The 18,631-nt window shown below is 53.6% G+C and overlaps 3 protein-coding genes across 3 annotated transcripts in view; 1 reads left to right on the forward strand and 2 right to left on the reverse strand.

Annotated features, from left to right (window-relative positions):
* The window catches only part of SYMPK (symplekin scaffold protein), a 37,014-nt gene extending 33,029 nt beyond the window's left edge, over nt 1–3,985 (reverse strand). Inside the window, exon 1 of the mRNA XM_082370141.1 lies at nt 3,850–3,985. The gene's annotated coding sequence lies outside the window, so the exon portion shown is untranslated. The remainder of the gene's footprint in view (nt 1–3,849) is intronic.
* The window catches only part of MYPOP (Myb related transcription factor, partner of profilin), a 32,223-nt gene continuing 13,954 nt past the window's right edge, over nt 363–18,631 (reverse strand). Inside the window, exon 3 of the mRNA XM_082370179.1 lies at nt 363–399. Coding sequence (XP_082226305.1) covers nt 378–399 — 22 coding nt within the window. The 3' untranslated portion in view covers nt 363–377. The remainder of the gene's footprint in view (nt 400–18,631) is intronic.
* On the forward strand, nt 4,743–12,007 carry FOXA3 (forkhead box A3). Its single transcript, XM_082370186.1, has 2 exons — nt 4,743–4,996; nt 10,354–12,007. The coding sequence occupies exons 1-2, from the start codon at nt 4,928–4,930 to the stop codon at nt 11,338–11,340; spliced, it is 1,056 nt and encodes a 351-aa protein (XP_082226312.1). The 5' UTR covers nt 4,743–4,927; the 3' UTR covers nt 11,341–12,007.

The following is an 18,631-nucleotide window of genomic DNA, read 5'->3' on the forward strand; positions in this document are numbered from 1 at the left end:
CCCCCTTCCAGAGTCTGGATCAGACTGTACGTGTCCATGAGGATGCAACTTGGGGGAGACTGATGTCTCCCAGCTCAGAGGCAGTACCTCATGGAGTACCGAGCCTCACCTCCAGTACTTTACATATAACGGGCTGACCGCAAACACCTGCTGAATGACTGAACAAAGGAACACAGAGCAGCCACCTCACTGGTCTCAGTGCCTCCTGTCTCTCCATCAGGGCTGTACTCTGGACTGGACACCAGAGCAAGCTTCCTAAAACATAGCTCTGAGGAGCGCCAGTCAGAGTCCTGTACGTAGTTAAGTACTCAATGCATCAGAGAAGGCCTAATTAAATTATATTTCTGCCATTTTCTGGATTACTATGGAGTTGTGCTTTAAAAGGCCGGGGGCGGGGGACTATTGGGCATCTGTCCCAAAGTCACACTGGCAAAATTAACAAATAAGAAAGGTATGAATTACAGCACTATTCCTAATAGCAAAAGACTATTATCGGGCTTCCCTGATGGTGCAGTGGTTAAGAATCCGTCTGCCAATGCAGGGGACACGGGTTCGAGCCCTGGTCCGGGAAGATCCCACATGCCGCGGAGCAACTAAGCCCGAGCGCCACAACTACTGAGCCTGCGCTCTAGAGCCCGCGAGCCACAACTACTGAAGCCCGTGTGCCTAGAGCCTGTGCTCCACAACAAAAGAAGCCACCGCAATGAGAAGCCCATGCACCGCAACAAAGAGTACCCCCGGCTCGCCACAACTAGAGAAAGCCCGCGTGCAGCAACGAAGACCCAACGCAGCCAAAAATGAATAAATAAATTTATTAAAAAAAAAAAAAAGACTATTATCAACACAAATGTTCTCAAGTAGGGAGACTGGCCGAAAAACTATGATACATCCACATAATAAAACACTATGTAACTATAAAAAGGAATGAGGGAAGGAAAAAAAAAAAGGAATGAGGAAAATCTCTCTATACACTGATAAACAGTGGGCTCTAGCACATTTTAAGTAAAAGCAAGTAAAGTGAAGACAATGTTTACTGTATGCTCCCTTTTTACAAAAGAAAGGAAAACATGTGTATATGTTAAAAAAAGAAAAAAAAAACTGAAAGGAGAAACCAGAAAGTAGAAAAGGGAGAATATAGTTAAAAAAAAAAAAAAGGTTGGATCTCAATGTATTATCATCATGAAAAGATGACAGTGACAGCCTGTTGCATCACAGAAGAATGTATACAATTCAACTGACTTTTGTCAAGTTTGTGTATGTATACACAGGATGACCCGAGGCAAGAAACAGCTGGGTCTCAGCTGCCTCTTCTGTCAAACAGGGATGGTAACAGTGTTTCCCTCTCAGGATGATTTTGAGGAGTAGATTAGTTTCAGAAGGCTACTGCATAAACTGTTAACAATAATTTGAGGAGGGTGAAAAAGGTGCATCTTTTAAAAGAGATTTACTGCACACAGTAGTTTATTCAACAGGTACCTGCTGAATGAATGACTATCCAACAACCTCCTTCCTAGTCTCCCTGCTGCCTGTCATCCCCACATCCTGCTCAGAGTCGGAGCCAACTCCTCACCAAGGCCTAGAAGATCTTATGTGATCTGGTCCCTTCTACTTCTGCCCTCATTTCCCTCTCGGCTCTCCCTGCTCCAGCAACACCGGCCTCCTTGTCATCATGCCAATCATACCCCTTCCTCCAAGCCTTCTCCTCCAAGGGCTTCTCTTCTTTCTGCCTGGGATACCCCTCCCCTCAGAGACTGGCACAACTCCCTCCCTCCTTATTTCCTTCAGGTCTCAACTCAAATATCCCAGCATGAGGTCTTCTCTGAGCATCCCATTTCAAATTTCCATTTCCTCTCCGTCCCCATCTGTGTTGCTTTATTTTTCTCCGTGGCATTTATTATCATCAACACACTACATATTTATAAGCTCCATGAGGGCAGAGATATGTGTGTGAGTGTGTGTGTGTGTGTGTGTGTGTGTGTGTGTGTGTGTTCACTTTCTCTATCCCCAGCACGGAACAGAGCTGGCACCTCGTAAGTATTCAATAAAAATCTCCTGCGTGAATGCCGAAGGGCTTCTACAATCACTGGGCTTAGTATCCCTACCCTTTGGCTCTAGAATGCTTGAAAAATAACAGCTAATATTTATTGAACATTTAATATGTGCTGGGCACAATTCTAACACACACAGTAACTTATTTAAACCTCACAACACCAACTCTTTGAAGTACTGTTTTTTTTTTTAATGGGGGTATAGTTGTTTTACAGTGTTGCATCAGTTTCTACTGTACAGCGAAGTGAAGTGGAGTTCCCTGTGCTCTACAGCAGGTTCTCATTAGTTATCTATTTTATACATATTACTGTGTATATGTCAATCCCAAGCTCCCAATTCATCCCACCCCCCCGTCCCCCCCACTTGGTGTCCATACGTTTGTTCTCTGCATCTGTGTCTCTATTTCTGCCTTGCAAACAGGTTCATCTGTACCATTTTTCTAGATTCCAAGCTAAGGACTCTTTTTAATTTCCATTTTACAGATGAGGAAATTTGAAGTCCAAGGAGGTAAAAGTCACTTGATCAAAGGCTCACAACCTGTAAGATGTAGACCTAGCAGTATGGCTGCAGAATCCAGCCTTCTCACTGCTGTGCTGGACTGCCTCTCTAAAGGAACTGCTTCCCCCTGCTAGGTCCGTTCCCAACAATCCAGTATACTGCTGTTTCCCATCAGAACACAGTGAACTTTTTCACGATGAACCTTTCACAGTGATCCACCCAAACTTTTTACCATGTTCTTCCTCTTCCACTTTTTGGTTTCTTCCTTTATTTTTTAAACGTTATATACATATTTCCTTTTCTTCTGTAAAAAGGGAGCGTATGATAAACACTGCATTTCATTTCGCTTTTCACTTAATATATGCTGGAACCCACTCTCTATATTTCATTCCTTTTTTGCCCCCCTTCCCTCATTCCTTTTTACAGCTGCATGATATTTTATTATGTGGCTGTTATCTGTGTTTCTCCTCTGCCAGTCTCCCTACTAAAGAACATTTGGGGTGTTTGTAGTCTTTTGCTATTACCAACAATCATTGGTTCCCCTTCCCTCCCGGTCCCACCGCCCCACTCCCACCTGGGAATATGACGACTCCCCGCATATACACAGAGTGGCCCCACGAAAATCTTTCATCATTCAACGAACATTAACTGGGAGTTTTCGGCGTGACCGCGCTGTGCTGGGAAACACGTCGGTGACCAACACACACCTCCCTGCCTCCATGGAGCTCATGGTCACAGACATAACTAAAGAGCCACACAAATAAAGGTCCAATAACAAATGAGACACCCCCCCCCCCCCCCGCCAAGTGACATGAAGGAAAGGCACAGGAACCTATAAGAGCGTTTAAGAGGCGGACTTCGGGACGGAGAGCGGGAAAGGAGGGCTTCGCAGAGGAAGTGACGTTGGTGCCGAGACCCGAAAAATGAATGGGAGTCAGCCAGGCGGAATGAGTGAAAGGATGTTGCAGACATAGGGGACGGCATGTGCAAAAAGCCTGAGGCGGGAAGGCGTATGGCGAGTCTCAGGAACCTAAAGGCCAGTGCAGCCGTGCGACGTGAGGAACGAGCAAAGAGGCAGAGCTGAGGCCGGCGGGGCGGACGCGCCTTGGGGGCCACGTTGGAACTTTGCCCTGAGGGCACTGGGGAGCCACGGGAGGGTCCAGAACTGGGGAAGAAACTGGGGTCCCGAGCGTCACTGCTCCCTTCCCCTCTAAGCGTCCCCACTCCCCCCGGCAGCGCCCCTGCCCTTTCAGGGTCCTTCCTCCCTTCGTCCCCGGGCCCCCACGCCGCCCCCCCTCTCACCACGGCTCAGGCCTCCGTCCCCCTCGCGCCCCCTCAGCAGCACCTCTTCACAGACGCCACCGCCATCTTCCGCTCGTCGCCGTGACACTGCGCACGCGCCGTGCACGGAGGGTCGCTGGGAAATGGAGTCCACTCTGCGGCAGTACCCCGCCCCTACCTTCTGCCGCGCGACCGGCCTTCCGCTCTCCGCCCCCTACGACGCCGGGACAGCCCTTCATTTCCGGCTTTCGGGAGCCATGCCTCCTGGGAAATGTAGTCCTTTGACGGGGTCCGGAAGGAAAGGGGGATAGAGGCTTCTGGGAAATGGAGTTCACAGTAGTTCTGGGTCCCTGGACGGCAGGTGTTAGAGAGAGTGGAGAGTCCGGGAGGCGAAGCTCCTAGGTCTGGAAGGTGGTCTGTTTCCTCAGCGGGGTCTGAGCAGAGGCCTCGATCCCCTCAACCCTTGATCCTGACCATTTACACAGTATGGAGCATTTCCAGCTATCAGAAGCTTCAGTCTTCCAGTCCGTCCAATGGGAAATGTGGTTTCGAGGAGCTCCTACAGGTTCTTATAGTAACACATCGGGACCCCTGGAGACCACTCGGCTCTGAGCCTCCTTTCCTCCGCGGCAGTCTTGCAGGGCTCTGTTCGCCTGCTCCTGTCGAGATGATGAAACCCCCTGGATAGAAGGGCCCTAGAGTTCTGCCCTCGAGGCTTTTAGTATCAGCAATGTCTCCCACCTGTAGCTCCTCACTCGTCAGCCATCTCCAGCTCTCGCGTCCCCGGGCTGCGGCTCCCGGCGCCTGAGGTCTGTCTCCTCGCAATCCCGCAGGGGGCGCCCCAGTCCGGGCGCACCGCCCTCGGGGAGGCGGGAGGGGAGCCCAGAGCGGGCGAGGGCGAGGGCGAGGGCGGGGGGGCGGGGGGGGTGTCCCGGCTATAAAGCGTGGCCGCCTCCCGCGGCGCCCGGGAAGGCTGGGACCCTGGGCGGTCGGACAGACGGGCGCCGGTCGGAACTCAGGCCGTGCCGGCTGAGAGATCCGAAGCGCTTGGTTCCCCCCCGGGCCGGAGCGGGGGCGGGTGGGGGCGCAGGCCCGGGGGATGCTGGGCTCGGTGAAGATGGAGGCCCATGACCTGGCCGAGTGGAGCTACTACCCGGAGGCGGGCGAGGTGTGTCCTCGGGGATGGCGGAGCGGGAAGTGGGGGGGGGGGGGCAGGAATCAGGGTGCGGGCCTAAATGGGGGCAAGGACCGGGGTGTGGACTCAAGTGGGGGCTCCAAATAGAATTGGGGAGCGGAGGAACTAGAGACACGGTGACCAGGTGTAGGAGTCAGGGACGGGGGACAATGCATGGGAGCGCGGTTTAGGCAGGCTAGTCAGAGTGAGGGCTTAAACGGGAGTCAGGAAGATTTAGGCAAGGGTCAAGTCATAGCTTAAATGTGAGGGCTGAGTGTCAGGGGCCCAAAGTACAAGGAATTAAAATTAACAGACCAAAGATAAGACTCAGAACTCCGGGATACGGACAGAGCTGGGGGATTAGGAAATGGGGTTCAAAACTGGGGAAAATATAAGGGACTAAGAGATGGGAGAGGGAGGTCACCATTGAGGGAAATCTGAGCTGGGAGCTCATGACTAGAAATTAGTGTTAAAGATGGGGGTCTGGGGTAGAAATAAGAATTGGGGTTCCGGGATAAGGATTGGGGCTGCGACTACGTCAAAGTCAGAAATGGGGGCTGGTGCTCGGGTGTAAGAGATGAAGGTGATCAGAGATGAAGCTTGGTCTGGGGAGTGTGAAATAACAGGTGATTTAAGAGTTGGGGCTCGGATAGATAGGGGTCAGAGTCGGGATCCTGAGATCAGGGCATGTCGGCAACAGCATTGGCAGTGGAGGGGTCGGTCTCCACCCCAGCCCCCCATCCCTACTAATGACCCTCACCCCTCCCAGCTGAACTTCAGTGGTTTAATTGTTATCAGAGACCCTCAGCAGGGACTCTCCTTGTTGGAGTCTGGAGGGTTTCAGATTTCGCACCCCCCCATCCCCGCCCCCACTCCACCTTCCAGCAATCTCCACTAATTGCTAATGTCCTCACCAGTCCCATCTCGGACAAGATTTCCCTGGAGTAGGGGGCAGGGCTGTATCTTAATTCGCTCACCCTAGCCGCCGGGAAGTCCCTCCCCAGGTCTAACTCCCATTCCTCTTGCTGCAAGGACTCCTTCTCCTGAGCGTGCTCTCTCCCTTGTCAACATTGTGAAGTGGAGGGGTCCTAGTCAGAGGGTTATGGAGGTCTGGATACCTGGGTTTCTGATGGAAGGGGACTGTGGGCTTGAGGTGGGGTATGGGACTGCAATGGTTGAGTTCTCCAAAGAGACCAAGGTCTGGGGTTTACAGGGGCCCCAGAGTGCCTGAGTCCTGGGTCTGGGGTTTGAAGCTGTAGGGTGAGACTCCTGGATACCCAGGCCTACGGGGCTTGGCAAGGTGCCCAGGAGGGGCCAGTCCTGGGGCTGTGGAGGTGTGAGGTGCACGTGGGGTGGTGCAGGGAAGGGATTGGGAGTGTTGAGAGGTGGAGCCTGGGCAGCTGGAGATGTCAGTTATATGGTGGGGAAGGCAGAGACCAGGTTGGAGGTGGAGACTCCCAGGTATTGGGGGATCCCGGCTGAACCCCCCCACATAGTTCAGAGTCTGGGGACCTGATTTAAGGGTACCAACTACAAATCAGTGTTTTGGAGGCATATCTTAAGAAGTAAATTGAGGGGGTCTAGGCTGAAGGAGTCATTATTCGGGGCAAAACCTGACGTTTAGTAGGGGACAATTTGTGTGGAAATTGTCTCTGAAATTGAGGGACAGTCTAGAGATAGCATTTGGGGGCATATTTTGGAAGAGTTGACATATAGGGGGCTGGAAGTGGACATACTGTCTGAGGGTCTCCTCAGCTTTCCCATCAACTGAACGACCTCCTCCCCCTGGGTCAGAACAATGTGGGGAGAAACATCTGCACTCACTCAGCAACTGAGAACTGAAGGGGCCCCCAAACTACTTCTTGCCCACCACCCACTCCTGCTGGGGTGATGTTGACCTCCCCAAGCTGGCTCCCTGTCTGGAAGGAAACTGGAAAGTTATTGCCCTAAGGCATCGCCACTGGCCTCTGGTTCTCACAGATCAGCTGGTCCAACTGCCCCCCAATTTTAGAGGTGGAAAACCTAAAGCCTCTTGGCGTGTGGAGGGAGCCGCTTGAGGTCCTAGGCTGGGACCAGAGTTAGAAAGTAGCTTGTAGCTTCACACTGCCTCCTTCTTCTCCCTGTCACACCCTCCTCCAGAGACAATAAGGAAATGAAAGGGGAGAAATTCCAGCCTCCTGGGGTGGGCGTGCAGGTCCCCTGAGGGCTTCCCCCCAATCTCAGCCCCGCCCTCGCTGGGGAGATCCGGTTCAGACCCGGACACTGGGGGTTCATCCCAGCTCCAGGCATGTGAAAGCCTAGGGTGGATTAGGGCAGCTGGAGTGCCTGAGGTCAGACCTCAAGGAGGACTTCCGGGTGGATGGGGAGCCAGAAGAGGAGGGCTCTGGGGTCCCAGTCTGTCTTCCTCTGTGATACAGGAGAGTCTGACTGAGTTGGAGAAATGTAGGGGGTTGTAGAGGGATTTAGGACCTCTCTGTGGATCCCCCTGAGTCCATCGCCTTCTCCCCTCTCTCTGAAGGACCCTCTTCCCTTACTCTTAGGGAGGGGCGAGAACCAGCCAAACCGGGGCGGGGTGGGGGGGTGGGGGGAGACCAGTGCGTGGGGGAGGGGAGTAGCTGTGGCTCCAATTTCAATGTGAGACTTCTGGGGAGATGGTGGTGCTGAAGCAAGGGGCAGAGAGATGCAAAGACGTGCTGAAGGGGAAAGAAAGAACAGGGTGGGAGAGGAGTGGGGTAGAGAGAGACAGAGAGAGAGAGTGCCAAGGCAGGGAGAAAGAGATGCGAGAGATGAGGAGGGGGGGACAGAGGGAGAGAGAGATGGGGTATGGGAGAGTCGCAAGGAAAGAAAGGCAGAGGCGGGGGAGATGAGGGAGAGAAAGACGAGGACAGAGAGAGACAGGGAGAGATAAAGGGAGAGAGCGTGGGGAGGGGAGAGAGACAGACGTGGGGAGGGGGTGAGGGAAGGAGTATAGAGGTACTGAGACAGGGAAGGAGATGGACAGATACACACAGAGCCACAGGGAGATTCAGCGTCATAGGAGAAAAGAACTACCTGGACAGTCATGTGAAAGAGAGAGGGGAGAGTTTCTCTACTAGAACGCAGACCTGGGTTGGTTACCACCTGCCCCTGACTCCCTGAGTGACCCTGGCATTTCCCTTTTCTCTCTGGACCTTTGGACGTGCAGACACTTAAGTGACAAGGGAATGAGATGGGACACACTGATTCATAGCAGAGGTGGCTCCCACCAGAGCTATAGCACCGCCCCCAGTGCCATGAGACCACCCTCCCTCATGGGGAGGGAGCGGGGCAGACAGGCAGATGGAAGATTGACAGAGAAAGGATGGAAGACAGGGGATGAAAGGGGTAAATGCACACAGAAAGAGAAATAACCATCCACCACGCTTCCTATTTTCCTTGCTTATCTTGTTCACTTCCTGCTAGACTGACAGCTCCCTGAGGGCAGGCATTTCAGTCTGTCTTGGTCACTGCTTTTATAGCTTGGTCCAGAGCACCGATCTGGAGCCAGACTGCCTGGATTCAGAATCCCCGTTCTTTTCCTTCCTTGTTGTGTGACCCCTGGACAACCTCTCTGATCCTCAGCTTGCTCAGCTGTAAAATGGGTGTCATGATAGTGCCTCCCCCATAGTGTGGTTGTAAAGATGAAAGCGGACCTTTGCTGTGAAGTGCCTGGAGCAGTGCCGGCACAGAGTAGGCCAAGAAATATTGAATAACTGAGAGATTATATAGTTACTTACAAGGATATAGCAATGTCTACTGTATTTCACTGAGCTAAGAGGCACATTTTCCCCCCATTTGAACATATCTGAAAATGGAATGGGTTTTACAGTCAATGGTGCCTAGGGATTATAATTGACAGTGTTTTTTTCCATTCTTCTTGATACTTAAAATAATACTGCAGCTTACGAAGTGATGTCTTAGATTTGATGATATATAATAGATGACATATATTAGGTAGAAATATGTGAGGTCTGATTTACAAATGCTTTTGACCTATAAAAACTGTAATTGTATAACCTAAAAGATGATGGCTAGATGGACAAGAGTACACATATAGGGACTTCCCTGGCAGTCCAGTGGTTAAGACTTCGCCTTCCAATGCAGGGAGTGCAGGTTCAATCCCTGGTGGGGGAGCTGAGATCCCACGTGCCTCGCAACCAAAAAACCAAAACATAAAACAGAAACAATATTGTAAGAAATTCAATAAAGACTTTAAAAATGGTCCACATCAAAAAAAAAAGTACACACATAGGTTCCATTATTAGATAAATCAGCAGTTCTTGATTTTTTTTTTTTGTCTCAGGACCTCTTTACACTCTTAAAGTTATTATTTTGCCTGCGTTGGGTCTTCCTTGCTGCGCGCGGGCTTTCTCTAGTTGCGGCGAGCGGGGGCTACTCTTCGTTGCGGCGCGTGGGCTTCTCATTGCGGTGGCTTCTTTTGTTGCAGAGCACGGGCTTCAGTAGTTGCGCACGGGCTTCAGTAGTTGCGGCGCATGGGCTCAGTAGTTGTGGCTCGCGGCCTCTAGAGCGCAGGCTCAGTAGTTGTGGCACATGAGCTTAGCTGCTCTGTGGAACGTGGGATCTTCCCAGACCAGGGCTCGAACCCGTGTCCCCTGCATTGGCAGGCAGATTCTTAACCACTGCACCACCAGGGAAGTCCACACTCTTAAAATTATTGAGGACCCCAAACAGTTTTTATTGATTGGGGTTATAGTGATTGTTAACAGCATTCAAAATTAAAACTGAGGCGTTTTAAAAATAGGCATTACTTCATTTTAAAATAGCAACAATGTGTTAGTATAAGCAATATATTTTTATTAAAATAACCATTTCAAAACATTTAGTGAGAGGAGTGGCACAGTTACATTTTTGCAGATCTCTTTAGTGTCTGGTTCAGTAGAAGACAGCTGCATTTTCCTAGCTGCTTCTACATTTGGTCTATTGCAATATCACCTGTCATGTGGCCTCTAGAAAACTCTACGCTCATGAGGGAAAGAGAGTGAAAAAGGCTAGTCATATCTTATAACTTTCATTATATGAAAATAGTTTTGACCTCATGGATACCCTAAAAAAGTCTTGGAGACTCCCCAGGGTGTCCTGGATCACACTTTGAGAACCACTTAAAGCGTGAGCTTCAGTATATGGGAGCGTGGGGGGATGGGGTCAGGGAGGGAGGTGCATGAGGAGGGGGGAAAGGGAGAGACTTCAACAGACAGCTGTTTACAGAGGAGGCAAGACAGACAGACAGATGGACACACAATGGGTCCAGTGACCCTTTGCTTACCAACAGAGTAGAGACTCACCACTCGCCATTTCTCTTTCTTTCCCGATAGGTCTACTCTCCGGTGACCCCAGTACCCACCATGGCCCCCCTCAACTCCTACATGACCCTGAACCCTCTGAGCTCTCCCTACCCACCGGGGGGGCTCCCTGCCTCCCCACTGCCCACTGGACCCCTGGCGCCCCCAGCGCCCACAGCACCCCTGGGGCCCACCTTCCCAGGCCTGGGTGCCAGCGGTGGTGGCGGCAGCAGCTCAGGGTATGGGGGCCCGGGACCAGGGCTGGTGCATGGGAAGGAGATGCCGAAAGGGTACCGGCGGCCCTTGGCACATGCCAAGCCGCCATATTCCTACATCTCGCTCATCACCATGGCCATCCAGCAGGCGCCGGGCAAGATGCTGACCCTGAGCGAGATCTACCAGTGGATCATGGACCTCTTCCCCTACTACCGGGAGAACCAGCAGCGCTGGCAGAACTCCATCCGCCACTCGCTGTCTTTCAACGACTGCTTCGTCAAGGTGGCGCGCTCTCCAGACAAGCCGGGCAAGGGTTCCTACTGGGCCCTGCACCCCAGCTCAGGTAACATGTTTGAGAATGGCTGCTACCTGCGCCGCCAGAAGCGCTTCAAGCTGGAGGAGAAGGTGAAGAAAGGGGGCGGCGGGACCTCCGCCTCCAGGAACAGTGCGGGGTCAGCCTCGTCGACCACCACCCCTGCTGCCACAGTCGCCTCTCCGCCGCAGGCCCAGCCTCCAGCCCCCGAACCTGAGGCCCAGGGTGGGGAAGATGTGGGGACTCTGGACTGTGGCTCACCCCCTTCCTCCACACCCTACTTCACTGGCCTGGAGCTCCCGGGGGAGCTGAAGCTGGATGCACCCTACAACTTCAACCACCCTTTCTCCATCAACAACCTGATGTCGGAACAGACACCACCAGCACCTCCCAAACTGGACGTGGGATTTGGGGGCTATGGGGCGGAGGGTGGGGAGCCTGGGATCTACTACCAGGGCCTCTATTCCCGCTCTCTGCTTAACGCGTCCTAGCAGGGGGGTGGGGGCGTGGTGGGTGGGGTATGGCGGTAGCTCACACCGTCAGGCTCTCGGGGCCTGATTCTCCTGGGGACACCTTGCTTGTCCTGTCAGTTCACATCCTGGCCGGTCTGTTACTCACTGCGGTGACTGCCCTCTCTGTGGGCATTGTGTTGATCCACTGGCTACTGTGATAACTGCCATTGACATCTTGGTGGGCCCGTTGAGTACTGTGAAGACTGCCATGTTGATTGATGTTATTGGTTGATCTATTGGGTGTCCTGATGGCCACCATCTGGGATGACATCTTGGTTGGCCCTTTGGGCGCCGTGATGCACATCCCCTTGGCTGAGCCTTTGGACGTGATGGTGACGCTGGCCCACTGGGTGCTGTGATCGCCACCATCTTGACTGGCTGACATAACCAGTGTACCACTGTGCATCATGGTGGCCACCAACAGCCCCTGTGCTGGCCATGTCACCACTGTCTCTGGTGTGAGTTGAGTGAGGGACGGCGATGAGGATACTCCTCGGTTTTTTCCTGGAGCCCATCCCCCGCTCCGGTCCAGGAGAAACCAGAAAGGACTGGTTAGGGTGTGGGGAATTTCTACTGAAGTCTGGTTCTTGCCTGGGAAGCGGGATACTGGCTGTGTATGACCATTAAAGGCACCATTTCTGCCTCTCATTGCATGTCTCTTTTCCTTGGCGAGTGGGCCCTGTGAGGCTTGAACACCTGAATTGCTGTCCCCTGTCCCCCTCTCCTTCCTGCCCCCAAGAGCTGGCTGCCTCTGGGGGAAGGGCTGGGGGAGGCATCGACCTGACCTTTGGCTCTTTGCTGTCCCTGACCCCAAGGACAGTTTGCTCACAGATAGCAGCCCCTGCAGCAGTGGGGCCAGGGCAGCAGGCGGAGGTGGCTCTGCAGTGACCAAGGCCATCTCCCTACCCCCACTCTCCAGACACATGCCTCTAGCGCCAGGGTTCAGGGAGCCCAGGGGCTGCTCGATTTTTGGTTAAGCTAGGGAGGAGGAGAAGGGACGAACAGGGAGGGTGCTAATTGAAGGAGACAGGGTGTGTGTTAGTTTATCTGTTTGCATGTGTGCGCGTGCGTGCGCCTGTGCCTCTGTGGGTCCTAGGATATCACTTCGGCCATTGAGGTCCCTGTGGTCTGCTGCAGGGTGTTCTCTATTGTTTGTATCCCTCAACTGTGTGAGTTTGTATGTCTGTTCCTCCCCTGGGTATGTGCTTACTGTCGGTGTCTCGGGATATCAGACTCATGTGCGTGTTTCCTTTATTGTTTTGTGTGTGTGGTTCTCTTATACACCTATCCCTGGGACCCTCTGGGTCTCACTCTGTTGGATGTGTGTCTCTGTATGTCCATTTGTCTACATACCTGCTGCCTTAAGGAGTCTACGTGTGACTACATCGGCGTTGTGGGTCATTTTGTGTTTCATGTGTATGTCTGGGAATCAGCATGTGTCTGTATTTTTTTTTAAGAAGTATGTCTGTGTTTGTGTATTATGCCTGTCTTTGCTGTGTGCCTGTGACTGCTGTGGCTGTGTGTGTGCGTGTGTTGACTGGCCCTGGTGTGTCTGTCTCTTTCAAGTGCAGGTGTGTGGGAAAGGAGCTGGGTCCTCCTTCGGGTGCTGGGGGCTTCTGGGAGCCTCTGGGTTTGGGGTCTGGGTGTTTCTATTCCTCCAGGTCTCTGCCTGGGCTCTGAGTCTGATATCTGTGGCACAACTGTGTTCCTCACGCCCGTCATTTCACAGAGTGGAAACAGACCCACAATGGGAAGGGACTGGGCCAAGGTCATTCCGCCAGGCTGAAGCAGGTGTGTTTTCCTTAGTTTGTGTTTGTCTTACTTGGTTGTTGGCTCTCTAGCCACTCATTCATTTAGTCAGTCAGCCATTCAAAGACCAAAGGCTGTCTCTTTATGCGCGCGCGCATGTGTGTGTGTGTGAGAGAGACAGACAGACAGACAGACAGAGACAGAGAGAGGGAGCGGGGGAGGGGGAGAGATGTTTCTCCCAGTCCCTGTGTGTCCATCTTTCTCTGTTTCTTAGTGTCATCTATGCCCCTACCTCTCTCTCTGTGCCTTTATCTCTGTCCCTTGGTTTATGGGAAAATGGTCGCTCATTCTCTGTGCCTCTGTCTCTCATATTCTCTGCCTTGCTCTCTCTCTTCATCCTCTCCGTTGCTTCGACTCCGTTCTCCCTCTCTCCGGGCCTCTGGATCGCTCCCTCCTTCCCTTGGGGGCTCTGGGTCTTCCTCTCTTGGGGTCCGCCTCCCCCCACTCCTTTGGCTCTCTGGCCTCTCTCCTCCTCCTCTGGTCTCTCCCAGCTCCCTGAGTTTCCGCCTCTACCTGCCACCTCGCAGGCCAGGCCCTCTATTTCTGTCACCGTGCCCGCCCTGCCGGCTGCGTGTCACCCCCTCCCCCGCCCCCTGCCGTGCTGGCTCCCAGTCAGCCGTCCCACCAGCCTCGCTGTCCTGGGCAGGCTGGGGAATTCCTCCTGGTTCCTGGAAAAAACAACTGGTGTCGAGAGAAAGGCCCTCAGTCTCCCTGGGTGCCCACCCCCCTCCCTCGGGCCTGGGGGTCTCTCCCAGAGTCAGGCCGGCCCGAGGCAGGAAGCCCTGCGGTTTCTGGCTTCTCCCAGGCGGCCTCCGGATCTGGCCCCCGCCCCCCGGCCAACAGCCCAAATATTATTCCGCAGGAGGAGTCGGTGGCAGCGGGAGGAGGCCCAGGCTGAAAGAGGCTTTCAGGGCAGCTAGGCCTGGGGCTTCCTGTCCCCAGGCTCAGGCCTCAGGCCGCCCCAGTGGGGACCTCAGGTGGCCGGAGGGGCGGGTGTTGTTGTAGGGTCCTGGGGGGGAGGGTGGGGCCATCCGTCAGGGTGTCTGGTGGCCACCGGCTCGGCTGGCGTGGGCAGGTGTGACCCCTACCCCAGGGACAGCCGGCTGGTGGCCAGCAATGGAAAAGTACCGCAGTCAGACATGGGACGCATGGACAGACATGAGGACACTAGGGATCAGGGATGGAGGGATAGCCATGGGGACACAGAGAAGCCTGGGCTGGGACAGATGGACCTGGGCACGGCTTGTGGGCTTTAGGTGACATTGTCCAAGGGAGGGGCCGTGAGTGGGGAAACAGAGGCCAAGGCAGGGTCCCCCCTGTGGGCATAAGACATGAGATGATGATGATGAAAATAATAATAATAATTAATAATTAATAATAATAATAACAACAGCTACGAGGGCTTACCATGTGTCTGGCATTATGTAAGCACCTTACAGAATCGATAGACCCAATCCTTCCCACCACCCATTTTATTACTGGGGAAAGTGAGGCATGAAGAAATGAAGTGACTTGCCCAAGGTCACACAGGTAGTGAGTGGGGAGCTAGGACTTGAACCCAGGCCCAGAGCCAGTGCCCTTAACCAGGACGCTATTCTAGAGCATAGGAGGGGCAACAGCTGCACAGAAGGGCCCTGGGGTCCCAAGCCCTCCCTCACGGTCACCGCCACTCACACCCTGCTCCTGGAGGCCGAGGGGGCACCCCAGAAGCCAGCAGCCAGGGAGGTTTATGAGTCTGTGTCAATGTCAAGGTGTTTGCAGGCTTCTGTGTTACTCCATGATTTGTCTGATCAGTGTGTGAGTGTGTGTTGTGTGTGCCTGTACGTCTCTGTGTCAGTGTCTTCTCACTGGGTTTCTGTAGGTGTTGCAGTGCTGTGTCACTGGGTATGCATGTATGTCACTGTTCTATCATTGTCTTCTCTGTGTCTGTCACTGTGTCCTCTGTCCTTGTGTTTTGTTGCTGTGTCTCTAAGCCTAACACTATGTTTGCCCATCATTGTGTCCTGGTCTCTGTCACTGTGTCTATTACAGTGTGTCTCTGTCACTGGCTTCTGTGGGTCTGTTTATGTCTCAGACACTCTGGGTCTGCCTATATCTGTCCCTGTGTGTCACCGTGTCTGTCCCCCTATGTGTCACCATCTACCCAGGTGTCACCGTGTGTGTTACTCACCACCCAGGCCACAGGTGGGCGTGTCGGGCCCACTGGTGCCCAGAGCTGGGGCCCAGCCCATCCCACCCTCACTCTGCCATGGGCCAGGCTGAGCGCCTGTTTGCAATGACTGCCCCAGGTAAACACCAAGATCCGGAACCCAAGGGCCACCTCCCTCACCTCCACTCCCTGCTCCTTAGCCTGCCCGGGGCTGGGCTGGACCAGAGCTGCACAGGCGGTGCCCCTAAACTGGAGACGTGCCCTGACCCTCCCCCTCCACGGTCACCAGCCTTCCCAAGCCCCCAGCCTTGGCCCTGCCTGCCTGCCGGCTTCTCTCTCTCTCTCTCTCCCTCTCTCTCTGTCCCTCTCTGGACGTCTGCTGGCCTCTCTGCTTCTTTCTGTCCCTGCTTCCTCTCAACTGGGTTTCTCCGTGTCTCTGCCTTTCTCGGGAATGATCCGTGTCTTCCTTCTGTCACTGCCCCTCTACCTCTGACTTTTTCTGTCTTTTCTCAGTGAAGTTTGATTTCTCTGCTTTCCTGATCTGTCTCCATTTGAGCCAGTCTTGGTTTCTAACACTGCGTCGCAGTCGGCCAGTCTCTTTCTGTTTGTCTCTCGCACTTTGTAAGTTTCTCTCTCGCCCTTCTATCCCTGTGCCCCTCTCAGCTCGAGCCTCTCAGTCTTGGTCACTATCTCTGTGGGTCTCTGAGCCCCCAAGCCCCACAGGAGCAGACCTCTCCCATATCAGGGTCCTTAGGGAAGTGTGTGGCCCCCAGCCTCCCACCCCAGCCCACTGGTGTGTGTGTGTGTGTGTGTGTGTGTGTGTGTGTGTGTGTGTGTGTGTGTGTGTGTGTGTGTGTGTGTGTGTATATTTAAAGGTATATGTACATATTATTTATATCTGTACCCGGGGGCAGGAGGGGCAGACACTGGGGCCTTTGTGTAGCTGCTGCCCGCTGCCTGCCTGCCCGCCACTCCTCTCCCTTCGTCCCTGCCACCCGCCCGCCCGCCTCTACTCCCCCCTCACAGAAAGGTTCCTGTGAGGCCTGCCAGCTTCCTCTGCCTGAGGTGTGAGTGGGCACGCCACAGGGCAAGGCGGGCAGGGGGGCCTGGGGAATTTTTCCAGCTCCAGGGAAGGTTTCCGGGTGGGGAGGGTTCTGGAAGGAATAGGACTTCTCAGCTGGGCTGCTGTCTGTCTGTCTGTGTCTGCTGTCCCTGGGCGTCCCCCGGGTCCTTACCTGGCTTCTCCCTGGGAGTCTGTCCATCCATCTAATGTCGTTCTGACTCTTTCTCTGTCAATTTGGGTCTTATTCACTCGTGCGCACACTGTCATTGGGCATCTGTACTAAGGCCCTCTGTTGAGCCCTGGACACAGAGATGAACGGGATGCTGTCTATCCTAGCTGATTCCTTGCTTTTTCTGTCTCATTTGCTTCATCCCTTCCCTCAGTGCTTGAAACCCTCTACTTGTTCCCATTAAAACTAAATCCAAAGTCCTTACCATGGCTGACAGGGGCCCCAACACTCCCTACCCTACTATCCCTCTGACCTCAATCTTATGATTCTCTCTCATGCCATAGCTGCACTGGTCACCTTGCTTCTGGAATGAACCAAGCTGGCTCCCACCTCAGGGCCTTTGCATGTGCTGCTATCCCCCTAGATTGCCAGTGGCTCGCTCACTCACCTCCCTTAGTTTTTAGTTTCATCTCAGTTTTACCTCCCTCTTTTTTTTTTTTTTTTTTTTTTGGTCCGGGCCACGTGGCTCATGGGATCTTAGTTCCCTGACCAGGGACTGAACCCACGCCCCCGGCAGTGAGAGCATGGAGTGCTGACCTCTGGACCGCCAGGGAATTCCCCCTACCTCCCTCTTTAAAATACCAATCTCCACCATTCTCTATCTCCTTTCCCTGGTTTATTTTTTCTTAGGATTTACCGCCATGGCTGTCACATTTTATGGGTCTGTATCTCCCACCTGAATGTCAGCTCCATGAGAACAGGGGCTGCATTCTGTTCCCTGCTGTATCCACAGCACCTACTGCAGGGCTTGTCACACAGTGGATGATGAATAAACATTTGTTGAAAGAAAGGAGTCCATTAATTTATCCATCCTTTAAACTTGCCAGTGCGGGGCAATGCTGGGGACACAGTGGTGACTGCGACAGCTTTGGCCCTGCCCTTATGGGGCTCACGGTCCAGTCCCCAGACAATCATGATTTCGAATGCTCAGGGCTGGGATAGGGGAGTGGGAGCCCAGAAATGGCACCTGACACAGACTGAGGGTCAAGGAGGGCTTCCTGGAGGAGAGGTCAGCTGAGCTGAGAACTGGAGGGTGAGCAGTGAGCCAGGTCTGGTCATGGGGACCAAGTGACTAAGACAGACCCAGCCCTGCCCTTCTTCACAGAGCTCTGTTCTCCCCCTTGGTCTCATAGAACTTTTGAGTCTGAAGATGTCTTAACTCTCTAGTTCAAACCTGTACCTTTTCCTGATTTCACAGCCTCCCTCCTTCCCTCCCTCTCTCCGCATCTCAGTCGCTCTTCTCTCTCCTTCTGTCTCTATTGTTGGCATTTCCTCAGTGTATCTCAGCCTCTCTTAACCCATCTGGATATTTCTCTAATTTTCTTTTCTGAATGTTTGTCTCTCTCTGTTTCTACCTCATCTCCCTCATCTCTGAGCGAGCTCCTTTTCTCTCCCTGGGTCTCTGTCTTCTCTCTCTCAGTGAGCTGGTCTCTTTGCATCTCCCTCCCCACCTCTGTCGTCTCCATCTTTCCCTGGGTCTCTCTCTGTGTCTCTGTCTCTCCTTTCATGAAGCCTCTTCACCTACTCACTGATCCCCCAGATCAATCCAGAACCCCTCCACTCTGGCCCCAGCCTGGCACTGAATGAAGAGGGGCTGATCCAGGCCCCTACACCCACACAGTTCAGGCCGCCTGCTCTGTTAATAGTTAACCCAACCTCTATCTAGAATACACACCAGCCAGGCTGGGGGTGACTCCCCTGGCCCCTACCCACCCACCAGCTGTTCTTAAAGGACCAGGTGTCCTCCACAGCTCTTTAGCCCCCACTGGGGCACAGTGCCCCCGTGTCTGGAGGCCTCTAGCTCTGAGGATGGGGGAGGGGGAGCTACCCAGTACTTGGGTCTGCAGAGCTGGGTCAGGAGAGGCCACAAGATTGCCCAGGAGGGGTGCCCAGGCATGGAGCTCCATCCAGCGTCTCCCTTGCTCCTGGCTTATCGCCTGGTATATTTAATCAGGGGTGGTTTTCCCAGCCCTGCCCAGAGCCCAGGCTGGCAGTGCCAGGGGCGACAGAACACCTGAGA

The sequence above is a fragment of the Balaenoptera borealis genome (assembly GCF_965194805.1).
Source record: "Balaenoptera borealis genome assembly, chromosome: 19".
Classification (NCBI taxonomy): domain Eukaryota; kingdom Metazoa; phylum Chordata; class Mammalia; order Artiodactyla; family Balaenopteridae; genus Balaenoptera; species Balaenoptera borealis.